The sequence below is a fragment of the Schistocerca nitens genome, chromosome 5 (assembly GCF_023898315.1).
Source record: "Schistocerca nitens isolate TAMUIC-IGC-003100 chromosome 5, iqSchNite1.1, whole genome shotgun sequence".
Taxonomy (NCBI): Eukaryota; Metazoa; Arthropoda; class Insecta; order Orthoptera; family Acrididae; genus Schistocerca; species Schistocerca nitens.
In genome coordinates, this window is record NC_064618.1 from 209,392,413 (window position 1) to 209,414,674 (window position 22,262).

Genomic DNA, 22,262 nt, shown 5'->3' on the forward strand with positions numbered 1-22,262 from the left:
GGGCTGGAGAAATTTAAGTTTTACTTGCAGCATAATTTTTTTTATTAGCAACTAGCAATGAGGTGCTAAGTTGAGTACTGGCTAGGCCCCATAAACTGGTAGGATAACACATTGGGCAGTTCGAATTTCAGATTTCCACTTTGTAGTGTAGCATATAAATGGTTCTGACAATTAGCTAATCGATGCACAGAGTCACGTGTTTACTGAGGATTAGGAGACCTTGAGTCCAAACAATTTGATGATTGCTACACTAACAGAGACTCCATTGTGACTTTGTAGTTTTTTCGGAGTGATAATTGTTGGTACTCTCCTTGGGTTTGCTGACAGATCGAAAAAACGACATGGCTCAGCAAACTCTAGGATATTCCAGAGATTGAATCACCTTCTGGGATCTAGAGGAAGCAGCAGGAACGGGATCAAGTGCTCAAGAGTAAGGTATCACCAAATTATTAAATGAAACAATAAGTTCACTGTTACCAGTCACCGTTTTATTTATTTCCACGACGCGTTTCGAAGGTTTAAACCTACATCATCGGGTGGATTTACATTAGTAAGTATTACATTTGTGTGTGTGTTGTGTTACGATTTTTGGAGGAACTTGTGGCACTGCCTAGTGGAGAAACGAGACACTATTTAAGAATATGGTTTAGGATAACTTTTGACGAAAAATTAAACTGATATCTAATGGCAAACATGAAATAAGTGAACTACAGTACCTTATTTCATGTTTGCCATTAGATATCAGTTTAATTTTTCGTCAAAAGTTATCCTAAACCATATTCTTAAATAGTGTCTCGTTTCTCCACTAGGCAGTGCCACAAGTTCCTCCAAAAATCATAACACAACACACACACAAATGTAATACTTACTAATGTAAATCCACCCGATGATAGAGGTTTAAACCTTCGAAACGCGTCGTGGAAATAAATAAAACGGTGACTGGTAACAGTGAACTTATTGTTTCATTTAATGTCAGTAACAGTCACGGTAAAGCCTAACCTAAAAATGTTCGCATTTAAGGTTATCACCAAATTAATGAGAAGAAAGTGGTTGTGTATCATATTAACAAAAGACTCCTATGTTAGTGTAGATATTATGACAGGAAATTTATGATTTGTCTCCGTAAAGAGTTAATCCCGGTGGTATTTAAATGTTTTCCTTTGGTGATGTTCATTTAGGAACCTTTAAGGCCATTATAAAGATTAAAGACCTCTTATGAGGACATCTCTAATTTCAGAAGTTAGAATGTTGATCAAGCGGTGTCAGAAATGTCAGCCTGTGGTTTGTTTCACTAAAGTTGGGAAGAGAGGGCAATGAAAAAAGTAGTTTGTGGGTTATTTAGTGCTGTTTCCGCGCACTAAGAGTGGGAATAAGTATGTTTTAGTTGTGGTCGAAACTTCCATCTGTTTTGTCTGTCTTATCCCAAGTAAGGGAATGACTACTGGTTGGACTTTGGCAAAATATTATCTTACTTTGGCCTTCCAAAAACGTTAGTCAGTGATAATGCAATAATGCAGCTATCTTAACGTCTAGAGAAATCAGGAAATTTTGTTTTGGCGGTACCATATCACAAATCATTTCCATCCTACACTATCCTCAATCTTTGCTTGCAGAACGTGTTAATAAAAACCTGAAATCAGCTCTGATAATCTGTGATAGCCAGTCGCAGATCAGCTGGGATAAATCTATTAGTTGGCTTAATTTTGCTTTAAATTCCGGTTTGCATGGTGTGCATAAGACCACCCCGCCAAAATTAATGTTTGCCTCCCCGATTAACTTTCCGCTAACAAACTTTTGGCCCATCAATGACCTCTTACACGAGGAAATTGTTCCGGATATCATTAAGAGTAATTAGAGTAAGGCGATTAATAACGTTCGTTTTGCACACAGGCTGGAGGGCTTCACGGATATGCCGACCGTAGGCGGCCTGCCTTGTTAAGGACTGGGGATTTTGTTGTCGTACAGAATTTTTAGGTCCACAGAAAGGGAGCAGACACAATTTCTGACTAATTCTTGGCGCGTTTTGTTGGACTGTGCCAAATTATAAAGAAGTCCACACCGGTTAACTCCAAGTTAAAAATGTAGCTAGCTGTAAACTCCATGGGCTAGTCAGGTGAAGGCTGGTAAATCTTCTGACGACTGTGATCCCAACTGAGGTCGATGAAAAAAGAAATGAAGAGTAGGGCAAATCAAAGGTACTATTTCCAAATTTCCTTCCCCCTTTCTCCTCCTCTCACATATTTGACTTCTATGGTGGGCGGAATGAGCCGTGCGGTGCTCCTGCATGTAATTAGAAGCAGGATTCAATCACTCTGCCTGTAGCTAAGCAACGGCCTGCTTGGTATCCCACTAGAGGCAGGCGGGCGGTGTGCCGCATCGACTTCATGCCCTCTCGGCCCAGCACGGTATCAGTTGTTGTCCACCAGTAACTGGAGGATGGCTATCCAACGGCAGAAGCTGTCAGTTATGTGGGTCACGAACTCTGCAAGCAACTGCTAGAACTGAATAGCAGTTTGGGCGCTAGTCTGCATTGCCAATGTGTCAGTTTACACGGTGGAGAACATAGCGCTCAAACCTGGAGGAAGATGGCGCTACTATTACGTCTGATGGTGGCTATCTGCAGAAATTGCATACAAATTGTAATAACTGAAGCATAAGTTCTTGCTTGGTGAGCTTCGTAATGAGCCTAGTTGGCGTTATCCGTTGTGCCGTGGGGGTCTTTATACCTATGCTTCAGTTGACAGCAGTGTTTTTAAGAGGCTTCGTCGGTATTTACATTCGTAAAACTGCATTGCTTCACGTTTATTGCTATTTATTGCCATTGCGATCTGTGATAATTCAAGAATGTTGTGAGTTGTACCTCGAATGTGTAGTCGGCATAATTGCTATTTATTGCCATTGTGATCTGTGATAATTCAAGAATGTTGTGAGTTGTACCTCGAATGTGTAGTCGGCATAAAGGGAAATTCAATTTTTATGTCTTAATTAAAGCCGTGTGCACATTCTGGTTCGCATTTTTTTTATTCATATTTTCATGAATTTTAAAAGGAAAAGCTACGTACATTGTTGAAGGTCGTATCTTTTTATGTTGCAGATATTCCTGTTTATTCCTTTTTATTGGATCTGAGCCTGATTTGTAATGTTGAATTATTATTTGGGTTGACCAAGGTATGCGGGGTAAAATACTGTTAGCTGAGGCCAGCTGGGCGTTGGTTCTTTAATCGTTGCCCATGTATTTTATGATGGACTGGAATATTTCTCTTTGCCTGGTCCGAGCTGTTAACTAAATGTCCGTTCTTGTAAGTTTATGTATCCACAACATCTGCTAAAGGAACTGCTTTCTGTCTTTTTAGTTAATACTTTGATTCTTAGAGTATGTTAAAACTGAACCACCGGATGAAGGTGAAGCTTAATATTTTTTTTTTTTTGTGTGCCCATCCTTTTGGCTGGAGGTATATATCTCCATCTACATATAGATGCCGCTAGCCACCAAGCGGTGTGTGGCGGAGGGCACAATTTGCGCCAAAGTCACATTTCCCCCCTCTGTTCCACTCGAGGATCGCACGAGGGAAAAACGACTGCCTGAACGCCTCAGTGCGAGCACTAATTTCACTTATCTTTGAATGGTGATCATTGCGCGACTTGAAAGTTGGTGATAATAATATATTCTCCACATCCTCGGGGAAGTACGGATTTCGGAATTTAGTGAGCTTCCGTTTTGCGCGTCGTCTATCTGCAAGTGTATCCCACTTCAAACTTTCTATGAGATGTGTAACGCTCTTGTGGACGACGGCCGTTTACTATTGTGAGAAAATGAAACCCCTGCAGCCATTTTTATGATTTTGTCTATTTTTAGCTAGCAGTTTCAGCGCTTCAGTGCGCCTTCTTCAGGCCGTAGTTGATGCTGAAAGGGTTGACACAATCGCTGTATATGTCGCATCAGTGGCCAACATATTGGTTACGAAATCTGAAAACTTTGGTGTCAGGACTGCATCCATCAATTATCAACTGAGTTGCCAAAGCAACATCCTTCCATTGAATTGCCACAGCGTATACAATATTTATCTTTCCATATCGCTCGTGTCCAGTCATGCATTGTTCAGTGACGTCGGTCTTTGCACTACCTCAAGCGTCGCTTGGCACTGGCCACAGAAATGTGCAGCTGATGAAGAGGTGCTCGATCACAGTAGTCCATTTTTTTTAATTCCCTGCACACATTTATTGTGTTAGGTGGACTGTTGGTACCAGTTTAGTACTCCGATGTTTTTACAACAACTCTCCGCAGTGCTCGACGCTCTTCGTAAGTCAGCACTTGAGCACTATGTGGTCTTCAATTGGCAGTGGTTGTTAGTTCGCGTTTCCACTTCAATATGACGTCACCAAGAATCGATACGAGCAGCGTTAAAAGGGCTGAAACGTGCCTAATGGATTTGTTATTCAGGTGTCATCCAACGAGTAATTCAGTTCGAAGTCATTTATTCACCGATACAGTCTGCTGTTACTGCGTCTCTACTGAAAACACGATATTCGTCGTCTTCTTTTTTGCTGGCTGGTCAGCCTCCCGTGGCGTCTAGTTGTCGATTCTGCACCGCATAAGGCAGTACAGATACTTTTGCTCAGACAGTGTATTATAGAAGATTTGAACATATTTTCCATTATGTCGAGTAGTTGCTACAAACCCAAAAACTGCAATAAAAATATATTTTATTGAGAGAATTATTGAATACAGCAGTTTTTTACTTTTCACCTTCCCATTTCTGTGCAGAAGTCTCCAGTCAATCCGCTTAAAACCAAATGTAAAAAAAAAAAAAATCCATGTTCGAAATTTAAAATCTGTTTCGTTTCTTGCACTCTAGAAGGGGTCTATGGAGTATGAAGTAGAGAACAGAATTATAACTGAAATATTTAGGTAAGGATAGAAAACTAAAAAGTGCGGCGAAGTTGTTCTAAGAAGGGTAACTGGTATAGTATGACAGTACCCAGCATATACACTCCTGGAAATGGAAAAAAGAACACATTGACACCGGTGTGTCAGACCCACCATACTTGCTCCGGACACTGCGAGAGGGCTGTACAAGCAATGATCACACGCACGGCACAGCGGACACACCAGGAACCGCGGTGTTGGCCGTCGAATGGCGCTAGCTGCGCAGCATTTGTGCACCGCCGCCGTCAGTGTCAGCCAGTTTGCCGTGGCATACGGAGCTCCATCGCAGTCTTTAACACTGGTAGCATGCCGCGACAGCGTGGACGTGAACCGTATGTGCAGTTGACGGACTTTGAGCGAGGGCGTATAGTGGGCATGCGGGAGGCCGGGTGGACGTACCGCCGAATTGCTCAACACGTGGGGCGTGAGGTCTCCACAGTACATCGATGTTGTCGCCAGTGGTCGGCGGAAGGTGCACGTGCCCGTCGACCTGGGACCGGACCGCAGCGACGCACGGATGCACGCCAAGACCGTAGGATCCTACGCAGTGCCGTAGGGGACCGCACCGCCACTTCCCAGCAAATTAGGGACACTGTTGCTCCTGGGGTATCGGCGAGGACCATTCGCAACCGTCTCCATGAAGCTGGGCTACGGTCCCGCACACCGTTAGGCCGTCTTCCGCTCACGCCCCAACATCGTGCAGCCCGCCTCCAGTGGTGTCGCGACAGGCGTGAATGGAGGGACGAATGGAGACGTGTCGTCTTCAGCGATGAGAGTCGCTTCTGCCTTGGTGCCAATGATGATCGTATGCGTGTTTGGCGCCGTGCAGGTGAGCGCCACAATCAGGACTGCATACGACCGAGGCACACAGGGCCAACACCCGGCATCATGGTGTGGGGAGCGATCTCCTACACTGGCCGTACACCACTGGTGATCGTCGAGGGGACACTGAATAGTGCACGGTACATCCAAACCGTCATCGAACCCATCGTTCTACCATTCCTAGACCGGCAAGGGAACTTGCTGTTCCAACAGGACAATGCACGTCCGCATGTATCCCGTGCCACCCAACGTGCTCTAGAAGGTGTAAGTCAACTACCCTGGCCAGCAAGATCTCCGGATCTGTCCCCCATTGAGCATGTTTGGGACTGGATGAAGCGTCGTCTCACGCGGTCTGCACGTCTAGCACGAACGCTGGTCCAACTGAGGCGCCAGGTGGAAATGGCATGGCAAGCCGTTCCACAGGACTACATCCAGCATCTCTACGATCGTCTCCATGAGAGAATAGCAGCCTGCATTGCTGCGAAAGGTGGATATACACTGTACTAGTGCCGACATTGTGCATGCTCTGTTGCCTGTGTCTATGTGCCTGTGGTTCTGTCAGTGTGATCATGTGATGTATCTGACCCCAGGAATGTGTCAATAAAGTTTCCCCTACCTGGGACAATGAATTAACGGTGTTCTTATTTCAATTTCCAGGAGTGTACACTGACGAAAACAATCGCAACACCGAATTGTGCAAGATAAACGAAAGTTGGTAGGCGTATTTCTACATCTTAAAGTCGATGTCTACTCAAATTTTGCGTTAGTTGGATAAGAGCGACTCTAGTGGCGACAGTACGAGGATGCAAGTCAGGTTTGCTCTAATACACGCTGTGCGGTCGTGGGAGTTGGTTACCTTAAGAGTAGACTTGGCGAGTTAATGTTCATCTAGAATGCCTTTAAGGCCACTAAGACGCCATTATCAACAACTCACTGACAAGGGAACCTCCCCATCGCACCCCCCTCAGATTTAGTTATAAGTTGGCGCAGTGGATAAGCCTTGAAAAACTGAACACAGATCAATCGAGAAAACAGAAAGAAGTTGTGCGGAACTATGAAAAAAATAAGCAAAATACACAAACTGAGTAGTCCATTTGAAAGATAAGCAACATCAAGGAGAATGTGAGCTCAGGAGCGTCGTGGTCCTGTGGTTAGCGTGAGCAGCTACGGAACGAGAGGTCCTTGGTTCAAGTCTTCCCTCGTGTGAAAAGTTTAATTTTTCGTTTTCAGACAATTATTACTGTCCATCCGTCCGTCCGATGCGAGGTAACTGCGCCGTTGTATGGGGACGCTACACCTAAACAAACATCGAAACACACGACGTCAGTCGACTACAGCGCACGGAAGAGAGGGTATTCCTGCTAACGAGGCTCCCTGGCTGGCAGTTGACTGTTCGCTATTGTTGACGAGAGTGCGTTAAATACATGAGATGTATTCCGTGGGCAATATCAATCCAGCAAATATAGCTCGCGACTTCAATAACAATCGCACGGTTTTGCGGTGCGGTCGCAAAACACAGACACTAAACTTATTGCAGTGAACAGAGACGTCAATGAACGAACGAGCAGATCATAGCTTTGCGAAAACAAAGAAAGTAAACTTTTCACTCGAGGGAAGACTTGAACCAAGGGCCTCTCGTTCCGCAGCTGCTCACGCTCACCACGGGACCACTGCGCTCCTGAGCTTACACACTCCTTGATGTTGCCTAATTTGCGCATGGACTACTCAGTTTGCATATTTTGCTTATTTTTTTCATAGTTCCACACAACTTCTTCCTGTTTTCGCGAATGATCTGTGTTGTTTTTCAAGGCCTATCCACTGTGCCAACTTATAACTAAATCTGAGGGGGGTGCGATGGGGAGGTTCCCTTGTGAGTTTGAGCGAGATCGTGTAATAAGGCTACAAGAAGCTCGAGGTTCCCTCTGCGATATTGCACAAAGATTTGGCAGGAATCTAGCCAAAGTGTATGATTGCTAGCAGCCGTGGTCACGAAAATTTACAGTTGCAAGAAGACCGGGCTCCGGACGGCCACGTGGCACCACCAAGAGAGGATACCGTCGTGTTCGGCGTGTGGCTTCGCCGCATCGTACTGCAGCAGCCATTTGAGCGGCAGTTGGCACCACAAGGAGACAACGAACTGTTATAGGTCAGTTTCTTCAAAGACAGTGCCGGATTAGACAACCTGTAGAGATCATTCCGTTGATCCCAAACCGCCGCCACTTGCGATTTCAGCGGTGTCAAGCGAGAGCTCGTTGGAGGACAGAGTGGAGGTCTGTCGTGTTTTCTCATGAAAGCTGGTGGTGCCTCGGTGCCAGTGATGGCCATTTGTTGGTTGGAAGGCGTCCAGTTGAGGGCCTGCAACAAACCAGTCTGCCTGCGAGACATACTGGACCTACACCTGAAGTCATGGTCTGGGGTGCGATTTCGGATGGCAACAAGAGCGTCCTCGTGGTTATCACATGCAACCTGCCTTCAAAGTGGTACGTCAGCCTCGTAATTCGACCTGTCATGCTGCCATTCATGAACAGCATCCCAAGGGGGGGGGGCGGTTACAACACGATAACCGTCACCCACAAACCGCTGTTGTAACCCAACATGCTCTACAAAGCGTCAACGTGTTGCCATGGTCTCCTCGATCACCAGACCTGTCTCCAATCGAGGATGTATGGAGCATCATCGGCCGACAACCACAATGTCATCGACAAACAGCATTAACGGTTAATAATTGGCAACCAATGCTGTACAATCGCAATAAAGTCATGAGATGTTCACTTGACTCTTTTATTAGAACATCTCATGACTTGATTGCGATTTTACAAAATTGGCTGCCAATTATTAACATAAAAATGATCGCAGACATCAGACGGGATTTTATGTCCTGTATATCAGCATTAAACGTCCCTGTATTGACTTACAAAGTAAACAGTCATGGAACTCCATCCCGCAAACTGCCATCCGGCATGTGTATAACACGATGCATGCATGTTTGCATGCTTGCAGTCACTATTCTGGAGATAAAATCGTTAGTAATGGCTTATCTCCCGCTTACATTAACCTATGCCGGCTTAATCACTGCACAATGTTTGTCACTTAAATATCTTGTGCGACTGCTACGGTCGCAGGTTCGAATCCTTCCTCGGGCATGGATGTGTGTGATGTCTTTAGGTTAGTTAGGTTTAAGTAGTTCTAAGTTCTAGGGGACTTATGACCACAGCAGTTGAGTCCCATAGTGCTCAGAGCCATTTGAACCATTTTGAACCAAATATGTTCCTAGACAAATATATTACCAAAATTTCACTTATATACATTAATTTTTTGTGTGCGATATTTATCAGCAAGTGTATTTAGTGAGACGCCTGTATGTTTTTATTCTACATGAGACTGTTGAGAGGTCAGTGATCAGTACTCACGTTCTCGGGGAACCACGGCGTGACGAAGGGCATCTGGAAGGTGTTGCTGTAGGAGTGCAGCGTGTCGAACGAGTCGGGGCTGACGGCACCCACCAGCGAGAACACGCCGCGGGAGAACTGCCCGCAGACTGCAACACAAACACAACAACACCCTTTATGATGAGGCAGACACTGACTTCATCTAAGGAAAATACAAATTTGGCATTTCAGTATTTGATCGCTATTTTTTAGTTTCAATGACCGGTTTCAGGCTAGCTGCCCATCTTCAGATCATATATTGCAGTTACAGAGTAACGTGTCAGTACAGAACTATCGGTTAGTGAACCGGTTTCAGGCTAGCTGCCCATCTTCAGATCATATATTGCAGTTACAGAGTAACGTGTCAGTACAGAACAATCGGTTAGTGAACTGGTTTCAGGCTAGCTGCCCATCTTCAGATCATATATTGCTGTTACAGAGTAACGTGTCAATACAGAACTATCGGTTAGTGAACCGGTTTCAGGCTAGCTGCCCATCTTCAGATCATACAGTATATTGCAGTTACAGAGTAACGTGTCAGTACAGAACTAACGGTTAGTGAACCGGTTTCAGGCTAGCTGCCCATCTTCAGATCATATATTGCAGTTACAGAGTAACGTGTCAGTACAGAACTATCGGTTAGTGAACCGGTTTCAGGCTAGCTGCCCATCTTCAGATCATATATTGCAGTTACAGAGTAACGTGTCAATACAGAACTATCGGTTAGTGAACCGGTTTCAGGCTAGCTGCCCATCTTCAGATCATACAGTATATTGCAGTTACAGAGAAACGTGTCACTACAGAACTATCGGTTAGTGAACCGGTTTCAGGCTAGCTGCCCATCTTCAGATCATATATTGCAGTTACAGAGTAACGTGTCAGTACAGAACTATCGGTTAGTGAACCGGTTTCTGGCTAGCTGCCCATCTTCAGATCATATATTGCAGTTACAGAGTAACGTGTCAGTACAGAACTATCGGTTAGTGAACCGGTTTCAGGCTAACTGCCCATCTTCAGATCATATGTTTCAGTTACAGAATAACGTGTTAGTTCAGAACTATCGGTTAGTGAACTGGTTTCAGGCTATCTGCCCATCTTCAGATCATATATTGCAGTTACAGAGTAACGTGTCAGTACAGAACTATCGGTTAGTGAACCGGTTTCAGGCTGGCTGCCCATCTTCAGATCATATATTGCAGATACAGAGTAACGTGTCAGTACAGAACTATCGGTTAGTGAACCGGTTTCAGGCTAGCTGCCCATCTTCAGATCATATATTGCAGCTACAGAGTAACGTGTCAGTACAGAACTATCGGTTAGTGAACCGGTTTCAGGCTAGCTGCCCATCTTCAGATCATATATTGCAGTTACAGAGTAACGTGTCAGTACAGAACTATCGGTTAGTGAACCGGTTTCAGGCTAGCTGCCCATCTTCAGATCGTATATTGCAGGTTACAGAGTAACGTGTCAGTACAGAACTATCGGTTAGTGAACCGGTTTCAGGCTAGCTGCCCATCTTCAGATCATATATTGCAGTTACAGAGTAACGTGTCAGTGCACAACTATCGGTTAGTGAACCAGTTTCGGGCTAGCTGCCCATCTTCAGATCATATGTTTCAGTTACAGAATAACGTGTCAGTACAGAACTATCGGTTAGTGAACCGGTTTCAGGCTAGCTGCCCATCTTCAGATCATATATTGCAGTTACAGAGTAACGTGTCAGTGCACAACTATCGGTTAGTGAACCAGTTTCGGGCTAGCTGCCCATCTTCAGATCATACATTGCAGTTACAGAGTAACGTGTCAGTACAGAACTATCGGTTAGTGAACCGGTTTCAGGCTAGCTGCCCATCTTCAGATCATATGTTTCAGTTACAGAATAACGTGTCAGTACAGAACTATCGGTTAGTGAACCGGTTTCAGGCTAGCTGCCCATCTTCAGATCATATATTGCAGTTACAGAGTAACGTGTCAGTACAGAACTATCGGTTAGTGAACCGGTTTCTGGCTAGCTGCCCATCTTCAGATCATATATTGCAGTTACAGAGTAACGTGTCAGTACAGAACTATCGGTTAGTGAACCGGTTTCAGGCTAGCTGCCCATCTTCAGATCATATATTGCAGTTACAGAGTAACGTGTCAGTACAGAAGTAGCGGTGAGTGAACCGGTTTCAGGCTAGCTGCCCATCTTCAGATCATATATTGCAGCTACAGAGTAACGTGTCAGTACAGAACTATCGGTTAGTGAACCGGTGTCAGGCTAGCTGCCCATCTTCAGATTATATATTGCAGTTACAGAGTAACGTGTCAGTACAGAACTATCGGTTAGTGAACCGGTTTCAGGCTAGCTGCCCATCTTCAGATCATATATTGCTGTCACAGAGTAACGTGTCAATACAGAACTATCGGTTAGTGAACCGGTTTCAGGCTAGCTGCCCATCTTCAGATCATACAGTATATTGCAGTTACAGAGTAACGTGTCAGTACAGAACTATCGGTTAGTGAACCGGTTTCAGGCTAGCTGCCCATCTTCAGATCATATATTGCAGTTACAGAGTAACGTGTCAGTACAGAACTATCGGTTAGTGAACCGGTTTCAGGCTAGCTGCCCATCTTCAGATCATATATTGCAGTTACAGAGTAACGTGTCAATACAGAACTATCGGTTAGTGAACCGGTTTCAGGCTAGCTGCCCATCTTCAGATCATACAGTATATTGCAGTTACAGAGTAACGTGTCAGTACAGAACTATCGGTTAGTGAACCGGTTTCAGGCTAGCTGCCTATCTTCAGATCATATATTGCAGTTACAGAGTATCGTGTCAGTACAGAACTATCGGTTAGTGAACCGGTTTCAGGCTAGCTGCCCATCTTCAGATCATATATTGCTGTTACAGAGTAACGTGTCAATACAGAACTATCGGTTAGTGAACCGGTTTCAGGCTAGCTGCCCATCTTCAGATCATACAGTATATTGCAGTTACAGAGTAACGTGTCAGTACAGAACTATCGGTTAGTGAACCGGTTTCAGGCTAGCTGCCAATCTTCAGATCATATATTGCAGTTACAGAGTAACGTGTCAGTACAGAACTATCGGTTAGTGAACCGGTTTCAGGCTAGCTGCCCATCTTCAGATCATATATTGCAGTTACAGAGTAACGTGTCAATACAGAACTATCGGTTAGTGAACCGGTTTCAGGCTAGCTGCCCATCTTCAGATCATACAGGATATTGCAGTTACAGAGTAACGTGTCAGTACAGAACTATCGGTTAGTGAACCGGTTTCAGGCTAGCTGCCCATCTTCAGATCATATATTGCAGTTACAGAGTAACGTGTCAGTACAGAACTATCGGTTAGTGAACCGGTTTCTGGCTAGCTGCCCATCTTCAGATCATATATTGCAGTTACAGAGTAACGTGTCAGAACAGAACTATCGGTTAGTGAACCGGTTTCAGGCTAACTGCCCATCTTCAGATCATATGTTTCAGTTACAGAATAACGTGTTAGTTCAGAACTATCGGTTAGTGAACTGGTTTCAGGCTATCTGCCCATCTTCAGATCATATATTGCAGTTACAGAGTAACGTGTCAGTACAGAACTATCGGTTAGTGAACCGGTTTCAGGCTGGCTGCCCATCTTCAGATCATATATTGCAGTTACAGAGTAACGTGTCAGTACAGAACTATCGGTTAGTGAACCGGTTTCAGGCTAGCTGCCCATCTTCAGATCATATATTGCAGCTACAGAGTAACGTGTCAGTACAGAACTATCGGTTAGTGAACCGGTTTCAGGCTAGCTGCCCATCTTCTGATCATATATTGCAGTTACAGAGTAACGTGTCAGTACAGAACTATCGGTTAGTGAACCGGTTTCAGGCTAGCTGCCCATCTTCAGATCATATATTGCAGTTACAGAGTAACGTGTCAGTGCACAACTATCGGTTAGTGAACCAGTTTCGGGCTAGCTGCCCATCTTCAGATTATACATTGCAGTTACAGAGTAACGTGTCAGTACAGAACTATCGGTTAGTGAACCGGTTTCAGGCTAGCTGCCCATCTTCAGATCATATATTGCAGTTACAGAGTAACATGTCAGTACAGAACTATCGGTTAGTGAACCGGTTTCAGGCTAGCTGCCCATCTTCAGATCATATATTGCAGCTACAGAGTAACGTGTCAGTACAGAACTATCGGTTAGTGAACCGGTTTCAGGCTAGCTGCCCATCTTTAGATCATATATTGCAGTTACAGAGTAACGTGTCAGTACAGAACTATCGGTTAGTGAACCGGTTTCAGGCTAGCTGCCCATCTTCAGATCATATATTGCAGCTACAGAGTAACGTGTCAGTACAGAACTATCGGTTAGTGAACCGGTTTCAGGCTAGCTGCCCATCTTCAGATCATATATTGCAGTTACAGAGTAACGTGTCAGTACAGAACTATCGGTTAGTGAACCGGTTTCAGGCTAGCTGCCCATCTTCAGATCATATATTGCAGCTACAGAGTAACGTGTCAGTACAGAACTATCGGTTAGTGAACCGGTTTCAGGCTAGCTGCCCATCTTCAGATCATATATTGCAGTTACAGAGTAACGTGTCAGTACAGAACTATCGGTTAGTGAACCGGTTTCAGGCTAGCTGCCCATCTTCAGATCATATATTGCAGTTACAGAGTAACGTGTCAATACAGAACTATCGGTTAGTGAACCGGTTTCAGGCTAGCTGCCCATCTTCAGATCATACAGTATATTGCAGTTACAGAGTAACGTGTCAGTACAGAACTATCGGTTAGTGAACCGGTTTCAGGCTAGCTGCCCATCTTCAGATCATACAGTATATTGCAGTTACAGAGTAACGTGTCAGTACAGAACTATCGGTTAGTGAACCGGTTTCAGGCTAGCTGCCCATCTTCAGATCATATATTGCAGTTACAGAGTAACGTGTCAGTACAGAACTATCGGTTAGTGAACCGGTTTCAGGCTAGCTGCCCATCTTCAGATCATATATTGCAGTTACAGAGTAACGTGTCAATACAGAACTATCGGTTAGTGAACCGGTTTCAGGCTAGCTGCCCATCTTCAGATCATACAGTATATTGCAGTTACAGAGTAACGTGTCAGTACAGAACTATCGGTTAGTGAACCGGTTTAAGGCTAGCTGCCCATCTTCAGATCATATATTGCAGTTACAGAGTAACGTGTCAGTACAGAACTATCGGTTAGTGAACCGGTTTCTGGCTAGCTGCCTATCTTCAGATCATATATTGCAGTTACAGAGTAACGTGTTGGAACAGAACTATCGGTTAGTGAACCGGTTTCAGGCTAACTGCCCATCTTCAGATCATATGTTTCAGTTACAGAATAACGTGTTAGTTCAGAACTATCGGTTAGTGAACTGGTTTCAGGCTATCTGCCCATCTTCAGATCATATATTGCAGTTACAGAGTAACCTGTCAGTACAGAACTATCGGTTAGTGAACCGGTTTCAGGCTGGCTGCCCATCTTCAGATCATATATTGCAGTTACAGAGTAACGTGTCAGTACAGAACTATCGGTTAGTGAACCGGTTTCAGGCTAGCTGCCCATCTTCAGATCATATATTGCAGCTACAGAGTAACGTGTCAGTACAGAACTATCGGTTAGTGAACCGGTTTCAGGCTAGCTGCCCATCTTCAGATCATATATTGCAGTTACAGAGTAACGTGTCAGTACAGAACTATCGGTTAGTGAACCGGTTTCAGGCTAGCTGCCCATCTTCAGATCATATATTGCAGTTACAGAGTAACGTGTCAGTGCACAACTATCGGTTAGTGAACCAGTTTCGGGCTAGCTGCCCATCTTCAGATCATACATTGCAGTTACAGAGTAACGTGTCAGTACAGAACCATCGGTTAGTGAACCGGTTTCAGGCTAGCTGCCCATCTTCAGATCATATGTTTCAGTTACAGAATAACGTGTCAGTACAGAACTATCGGTTAGTGAACCGGTTTCAGGCTAGCTGCCCATCTTCAGATCATATATTGCAGTTACAGAGTAACGTGTCAGTACAGAACTATCGGTTAGTGAACCGGTTTCAGGCTAGCTGCCCATCTTCAGATCATATATTGCAGTTACAGAGTAACTTGTCAGTACAGAACTATCGGTTAGTGAACCGGTTTCTGGCTAGCTGCCCATCTTCAGATCATATATTGCAGTTACAGAGTAACGTGTCAGTACAGAACTATCGGTTAGTGATCCGGTTTCAGGCTAGCTGCCTATCTTCAGATCATATATTGCAGTTACAGAGTAACGTGTCAGTACAGAACTATCGGTTAGTGAACTGGTTTCAGGCTATCTGCCCATCTTCAGATCATATATTGCAGTTACAGAGTAACGTGTCAGTACAGAACTATCGGTTAGTGAACCGGTTTCAGGCTGGCTGCCCATCTTCAGATCATATATTGCAGTTACAGAGTAACGTGTCAGTACAGAACTATCGGTTAGTGAACCGGTTTCAAGCTAGCTGCCCATCTTCAGATCATATATTGCAGCTACAGAGTAACGTGTCAGTACAGAACTATCGGTTAGTGAACCGGTTTCAGGCTAGCTGCCCATCTTCAGATCATATATTGCAGTTACAGAGTAACGTGTCAGTACAGAACTATCGGTTAGTGAACCGGTTTAAGGCTAGCTGCCCATCTTCAGATCATATATTGCAGTTACAGAGTAACGTGTCAGTGCACAACTATCGGTTAGTGAACCAGTTTCGGGCTAGCTGCCCATCTTCAGATCATACATTGCAGTTACAGAGTAACGTGTCAGTACAGAACCATCGGTTAGTGAACCGGTTTCAGGCTAGCTGCCCATCTTCAGATCATATGTTTCAGTTAGAGAATAACGTGTCAGTACAGAACTATCGGTTAGTGAACCGGTTTCAGGCTAGCTGCCCATCTTCAGATCATATATTGCAGTTACAGAGTATCGTGTCAGTACAGAACTATCGGTTAGTGAACCGGTTTCAGGCTATCTGCCCATCTTCAGATCATATATTGCAGTTACAGAGTAACGTGTCAGTACAGAACTATCGGTTAGTGAAGCGGTTTCTGGCTAGCTGCCCATCTTCAGATCATATATTGCAGTTACAGAGTAACGTGTTAGTACAGAACTATCGGTTAGTGATCCGGTTTCAGGCTAGCTGCCCATCTTCAGATCATATGTTTCAGTTACAGAATAACGTGTCAGTTCAGAACTATCGGTTAGTGAACTGGTTTCAGGCTATCTGCCCATCTTCAGATCATATAGTGCAGTTACAGAGTAACGTGTCAGTACAGAACTATCGGTTAGTGAACCGGTTTCAGGCTAGCTGCCCATCTTCAGATCATATGTTTCAGTTACAGAATAACGTGTCAGTACAGAACTATCGGTTAGTGAACCGGTTTCAGGCTAGCTGCCCATCTTCAGATCATATATTGCAGTTACAGAGTAACGTGTCAGTACAGAACTATCGGTTAGTGAACCGGTTTCAGGCTAGCTGCCTATCTTCAGATCATATATTGCAGTTACAGAGTAACGTGTCAGTTCAGAACTATCGGTTCACTAACCGATAGTTCTGTACTGGCACGTTACTCTGTAACTGCAATAAATGATCTGAAGATGGGCAGCTACCCTGAAACCGGTCATAAACAAACAAAAAAAAAAAACAAAAAAATAGCGATCAAAGAATGAAATGCCTTATTTTTATTTAAAGAACGATCGCGGAAATTCCATTTAAGACATCATGTCTGGTTTTGATAAGTAAATACATTGAAGTGCCAAAGAAATTGGTATAGGTATGAGTATTGAAATACAGAGATACGTAAACTGGCAGAATACGACGATGCGGTCGGCAACGCCTAAATAAGACAACGCGTGTCTGACGCACTTGTTAGATCGGTTACTGCTGCTACAATGGCAGGTTATCAAGATTTAAGTGAGTTTGAACGTGGTGTTATAGTCGGCGTTCGAGCGATAGGACACAGCATCTCCTAGGTAGCGAGAAGTGGAGATTTTTTCCGTACGACCATTTCACGAGTGTACCGTGAGTATAAGGAATCCGGTAAAACATCAAATCTTCAACATCGCTGCGGCCGGAAAAATCATCCTACAAGAACAAGAGCAGCGACTGAAGAGAAACGTTCAACGTGACAGAAGTGCAACCCATTGGAAAATTGATGCATATTTCAATGCTGGGGCATTAACAATTGTCAGCGTGCGAACCATTCCACGAAACATCATAGATTTATGTTTCCGAACCCGAACGACCACTCGTGTACCCTTGATTATTGCACGATACAAAGCTTCATGCCTCGTCTGGGTCCAGCAACACTGACATTGGACTGTTGATGATTGTAACATGTTGCCTGGTCATACGAGTCTCGTTTCAAATTGTATCGAGTCGATGGACTTTTACGGGTATGGAAAGAACCTCATGAATCCATGGACCCTGCATGTCAGCAGGGGACTGTTTAAGCAGGTGGAGACTTTGTAATGGTGTGGGGCGTATGCAGCTGGAGTTATATGGGACCCCTGATGCATCTAGATACGACTCTTACAGGTGACACGTACGTAAGCAATCTGTCTGATAAACTGCATCCAGTCATGTCCATTGTGACGGACTTGGGCAATTCCAGCAGGACAATGCGACACCCCATACGTCCAGAAATGCTTCACATTGGCTCCAGAACACTCTTCTGGCACTAAACACTTCCGCTCGCCACCTAAGTCTCGACACGAACATTACTGAGCATATTTGGGATGCGTTGCAAAGTGCCATTCAGAAGACATTTTTACGCCATCGTACTCTTGCGGATTTGTGGATAGCCCTGCAGGTTCGATGGTGTTAATTCCCTCCAGCACTACTTCAGACATTAGACCAGTCCATGCCACGTAGTATTGCGGCACTTTTGCGTGTTCGCGGTGGCTCTACACTATATTAGGCAGGTGTCCTAGTTTCTTTGGTTCTTCAGTGTTCTAAAGCATCACTTTCTGTTCGGTCGCGTTGGAATTCGGATATTCTACTGCATATTGTTGTGTCTTCCTCCCGAAGACTAATTTTATGCCACTCTTAAACCTTGTCTACTCTGCAAAAATCTCTTAATTTATGTGTGACTAATGCAACTGCGTTAACACGAATATGCTTACTTCGAGATTTGGTATCCCTCTACCAACCCCCAGTGCCAACCTTCCCCACATCACGCTTCCATTTACAAATTGACGATTCCCTTATACTTCAGTAAGTGTCATATCAACCAATCCCGTCTTTATCCAATTTCTTTTTTCCCCAGTTCGATTCAGTGCCTACTCAATAGTTATTCGATACCCCCATATAATCTTCAGCATTCGTCCGCAGCATCACATTTCGAAAGCTTCTTTTTCTTCTTGCCTTACCTGTTTATCGTCCACGTTCTGCTTTCTTGGACACTCCAGAAAAACACCATCAGAAGAGAACTCCCGATATTTAAATTTATATTCGTTGTTAGCCCAGTTATCTTTTTGAGAAACATTTTTCTTGATATTGCCAGTCTGTATCTTCTCTATTACTGCTATACCAATAGCAAAACTCATATTCTACTTTCAGTTTTTCATTTCCTCATAGAAATCCCTCATTTTCACCTGATTAAAGTGGACTGCATTCTGCTATCCTTGTTTTACTTTCGTCAGTATTCCTCTTATCAACCACTATAGTGAAGTAAGATGCTGTCCAAAATTCTCATTGTCACGCTTTAGTCCAGATGACAAATCGTTTTCTATTTAGGGCTAATTTTGGCGTCATATAGTAATACTCCGCGTGATCGTTTTAATGACACACCGAGAAGCAGATGAAAAATTTACGGTTCATGTGTCTGCTATCTTGTCCTCAATTATGTGGACTCGTGCAGGGAACTGTGTTTCGTCGAGGAGAAGAATGGAAAATTAGAATTTAAAGTCCGGACGACGATGAGGCCACTGCCAGGGGAGGACATGCTTGGTTTAGTGACGTGCAGAGAAGGAAATCGGCCTTAGGTTTTTCAACGTTTTCTTCGAAGCAGTCGTGCCAGCACTTGCTTTAACTAATATGGGGAAACCACGCCTGAAACTGCATCTGAACGACTGAACCTAGAGTTAAAATGCCATCCTCCACAATGTGAATCCACTATCGTAATTTGCTGGACATTATACAGACTTCCAGTACATTTTTCTTAATGAAGTAAACAAAATTTATGAGTGTAATTAAAAAATTTCTCATAGGATTCCATGTGCATCTGCCACGGGCTTCATTTTGGTACCTTACGTGACTAGCCTGGGCACAAACGGGCCTTTTCACATTTGACTTATTTTTGTATGAAAAGCTATCATTTTATTAGTTTAAGTTATTTACTGAACGATGTGCTTATTAGATACAACACAGATACTAAATTTTGAACTGTACTCCCCAACGTCAATGGTTTTCTTTAATCTGCTATCAGATTCAAGTTATTACGTAGTTCTGTTAGTACATATACTAACAAACGATATGTCAGCAATAAATATAAAACTGTGTGCATAATACATATTGTTTTCCAGGTATTGCCTACGAAACTATATATCAATACGTTCTGTTGGCTATTGCTTGTCTTTGATAAACTTTTTTCCATCGCCTGAAAACCGTAGCAAGCGTTCTTTAACACTTTTTTTTATACTCGCTATAATTTTTGTGCTATGGGATGAGTGCTATTGTCATACAGTTACCTTTTTCTGCTAGTGATTCTTAGTAATTACTGCTATCAAGATATCAATACATGTTTGTAATTGTTCCGTGTGTCATACGAAACAAACTGAAATCTGAAAAAAGACTACTATTAGAGTGATAAATTAAATTTCGTTTTTAGTTGGAATACTTTCCTTTCTTGTAGTGCTACCTTATACTATTTTGTGGGCATCAATTTAAGTGCGTGGTTAAACACACTGGGGAGCCTCAAAACGGCATCGTAGTGCATCTGTTCGTTTATGAGCTTCGGAGACGACGTTAACTAGATAGTAGATCAATGAATCATTAGCATCTGCTCAGTGAATGTAATAAATATGCAAGATCTTTAACAGCTAATAAAACAGTCAGGATCGCAATTAATCGTTTCTTTAAGAGTGAAAACTGGTTTAGGCCTTTATGCTGGCCGTCTTCAGTTCTACACCATATAGCTGAAGTTGGCGGTGAGCGAAACAACTGCGTGACGCCACGGTTATTTATTTTGTAAATTAAAGGGGGACTGGAAGAAAGCAAAGGAAAGGGAAAGAACTGATACTGGCAGCTGCAACGGGACTTCATGTGGAATCAGCGAGTGAAAAGATTTGTCGGACAGGGACTCGAACCCTGGATTTCCTACGTATTGGTCAGTTGCGTTAACCACTGCACACAGCGGTATTCGGAAACGCGCGGACTATCACATTATCACTTAGCGCCATCACTCATCCACATTCTCTGTCAATGTCCTCCGTACTCGCTAATTTTAGATTCCCGTGGGAGATCGAACGTAAATGTGCATCTGGATAGTTGTGGATTCATAGCCTATAGAGGCGAATCAATTATATGAATGTGTGGTGCCCATGTCCGAGAGAACAGAAGCCACGCATTCATATAAACATACAAGGCCGTTTACTGAACAATAAACGACCGCGGCATCACGCCACCGTTCTGTTCACCGCCGACTTCAGCCAGTTGGTGCAGTAGATCTGATGAGGGTCAACATAAAGACCAAATACGGCGATGTCTTTGAAATAAATGAATATTTGCGATCTCGGCTGTTTCATTAACTGATAATTTGCAATAGATAGCTGTGTTATCTCCAATCATGTTACCTAAATTTACAATATCTTTAAGTTCTCACTACATCCCTAACATACAGGTCAATGTTTAATTAGCACGTGCATTTTTAAGACATAGGAACGAACTTTAAACGTCAAGTCCTTTCCCACATGCTGTTCAGAGAGGTACAGTAACGCGCTTTGTCAATTTTTTTACCTGACCTTGTCCTAATTGCGATTTTCCATAAATTTCTCACACAATGAAATACTAAGTAGATGAGTGAATGATTACTTACAGGCCATGCCGAGCGCATTCGGTTGTGCCTACTCACTACGATTAAGATCAAAAATTTTCGTGCACAGTTGTTTTATTAGTAGTGTAATTAGTATTATTTGTAGTGTTAATTTCATTTGGAGTTCAGCAAAATAAAAGTTTACTATTGTGGTGTTTTTCTGAGGAGCTTATGTTTGTTCGCAAAAATTAATTTACGGATTTTTGTTGTCTAATTGAACAAATATTGAACATAAATAAAATAAAAATCGGACGTGATGAAATATTTATTTTTCTATTACTTGTGTATGTCGACTTAAACACTGACGACGTGCGAAACTTTGTAGTCTTTTACGAAGTGTTGTGTCAGCAACTGTGGGAGTCACCACCGATACAAACAAGGAAGGAGAAAGTGGCGATGGGCGGTAGCAGGAATCCAAAATAATCTGTACAAATCTTGATGATTAATGTTACACTTTATTTATAAAAAATATGTATAATTAAGCTTGAGGTGCTGCTTGTGCCTCATACAAGCAATTACTGTTCATTATTACTACTCGAAGAATGTAGACTTAGTATCATCTTGATATTACTCAGTACTGATCTCTCGAAGTCTGTTAGCGAATGGAACCGCGCGACCGCTACGGTCGCAGGTTCGAATCCTGCCACGGGCATGGATGTGTGTGGTGTCCTTAGGTTAGTTAGGTTTAAGTAGTTCTAAGTTCTAGGGGACTGATGACCTTCGCTGTTAAGTCCCATAGTGCTCAGAGCCATTTGAACAATTTGAACCTGTTACTGAACACAGTCTGTCAGCGACGGGCGGCTGGCTATATCAACGTTGAAGGGGTACGCTGAACTCTGTCTTCCTGGAGGTGGGTCGCTGCCCGCTCTTTGCATTGGCGCGCTGGACAGCACCTTCTTGATGCCGTTTCGCGTCACTGCGCTAGTTGGTGTGCATCGTCGCTTTAGGAGTGCACCCGAAGTACCATCGTTTCTAAGCAGTATATTATTTGAACTTGTGGACCGCTGTAGCTTCGTAACT

General features: G+C 43.5%; 1 protein-coding gene across 1 annotated transcript in view; it reads right to left on the bottom strand.

Annotated features, from left to right (window-relative positions):
• LOC126260225 (glutamate receptor 1-like) overlaps positions 1-22,262 on the bottom strand; it is a 1,552,181-nt gene that overhangs the window by 761,887 nt on the left and 768,032 nt on the right. Inside the window, exon 3 of the mRNA XM_049957528.1 lies at positions 9,160-9,287. Within this exon, the coding sequence (XP_049813485.1) occupies positions 9,160-9,287 (128 nt within the window). The remainder of the gene's footprint in view (positions 1-9,159; positions 9,288-22,262) is intronic.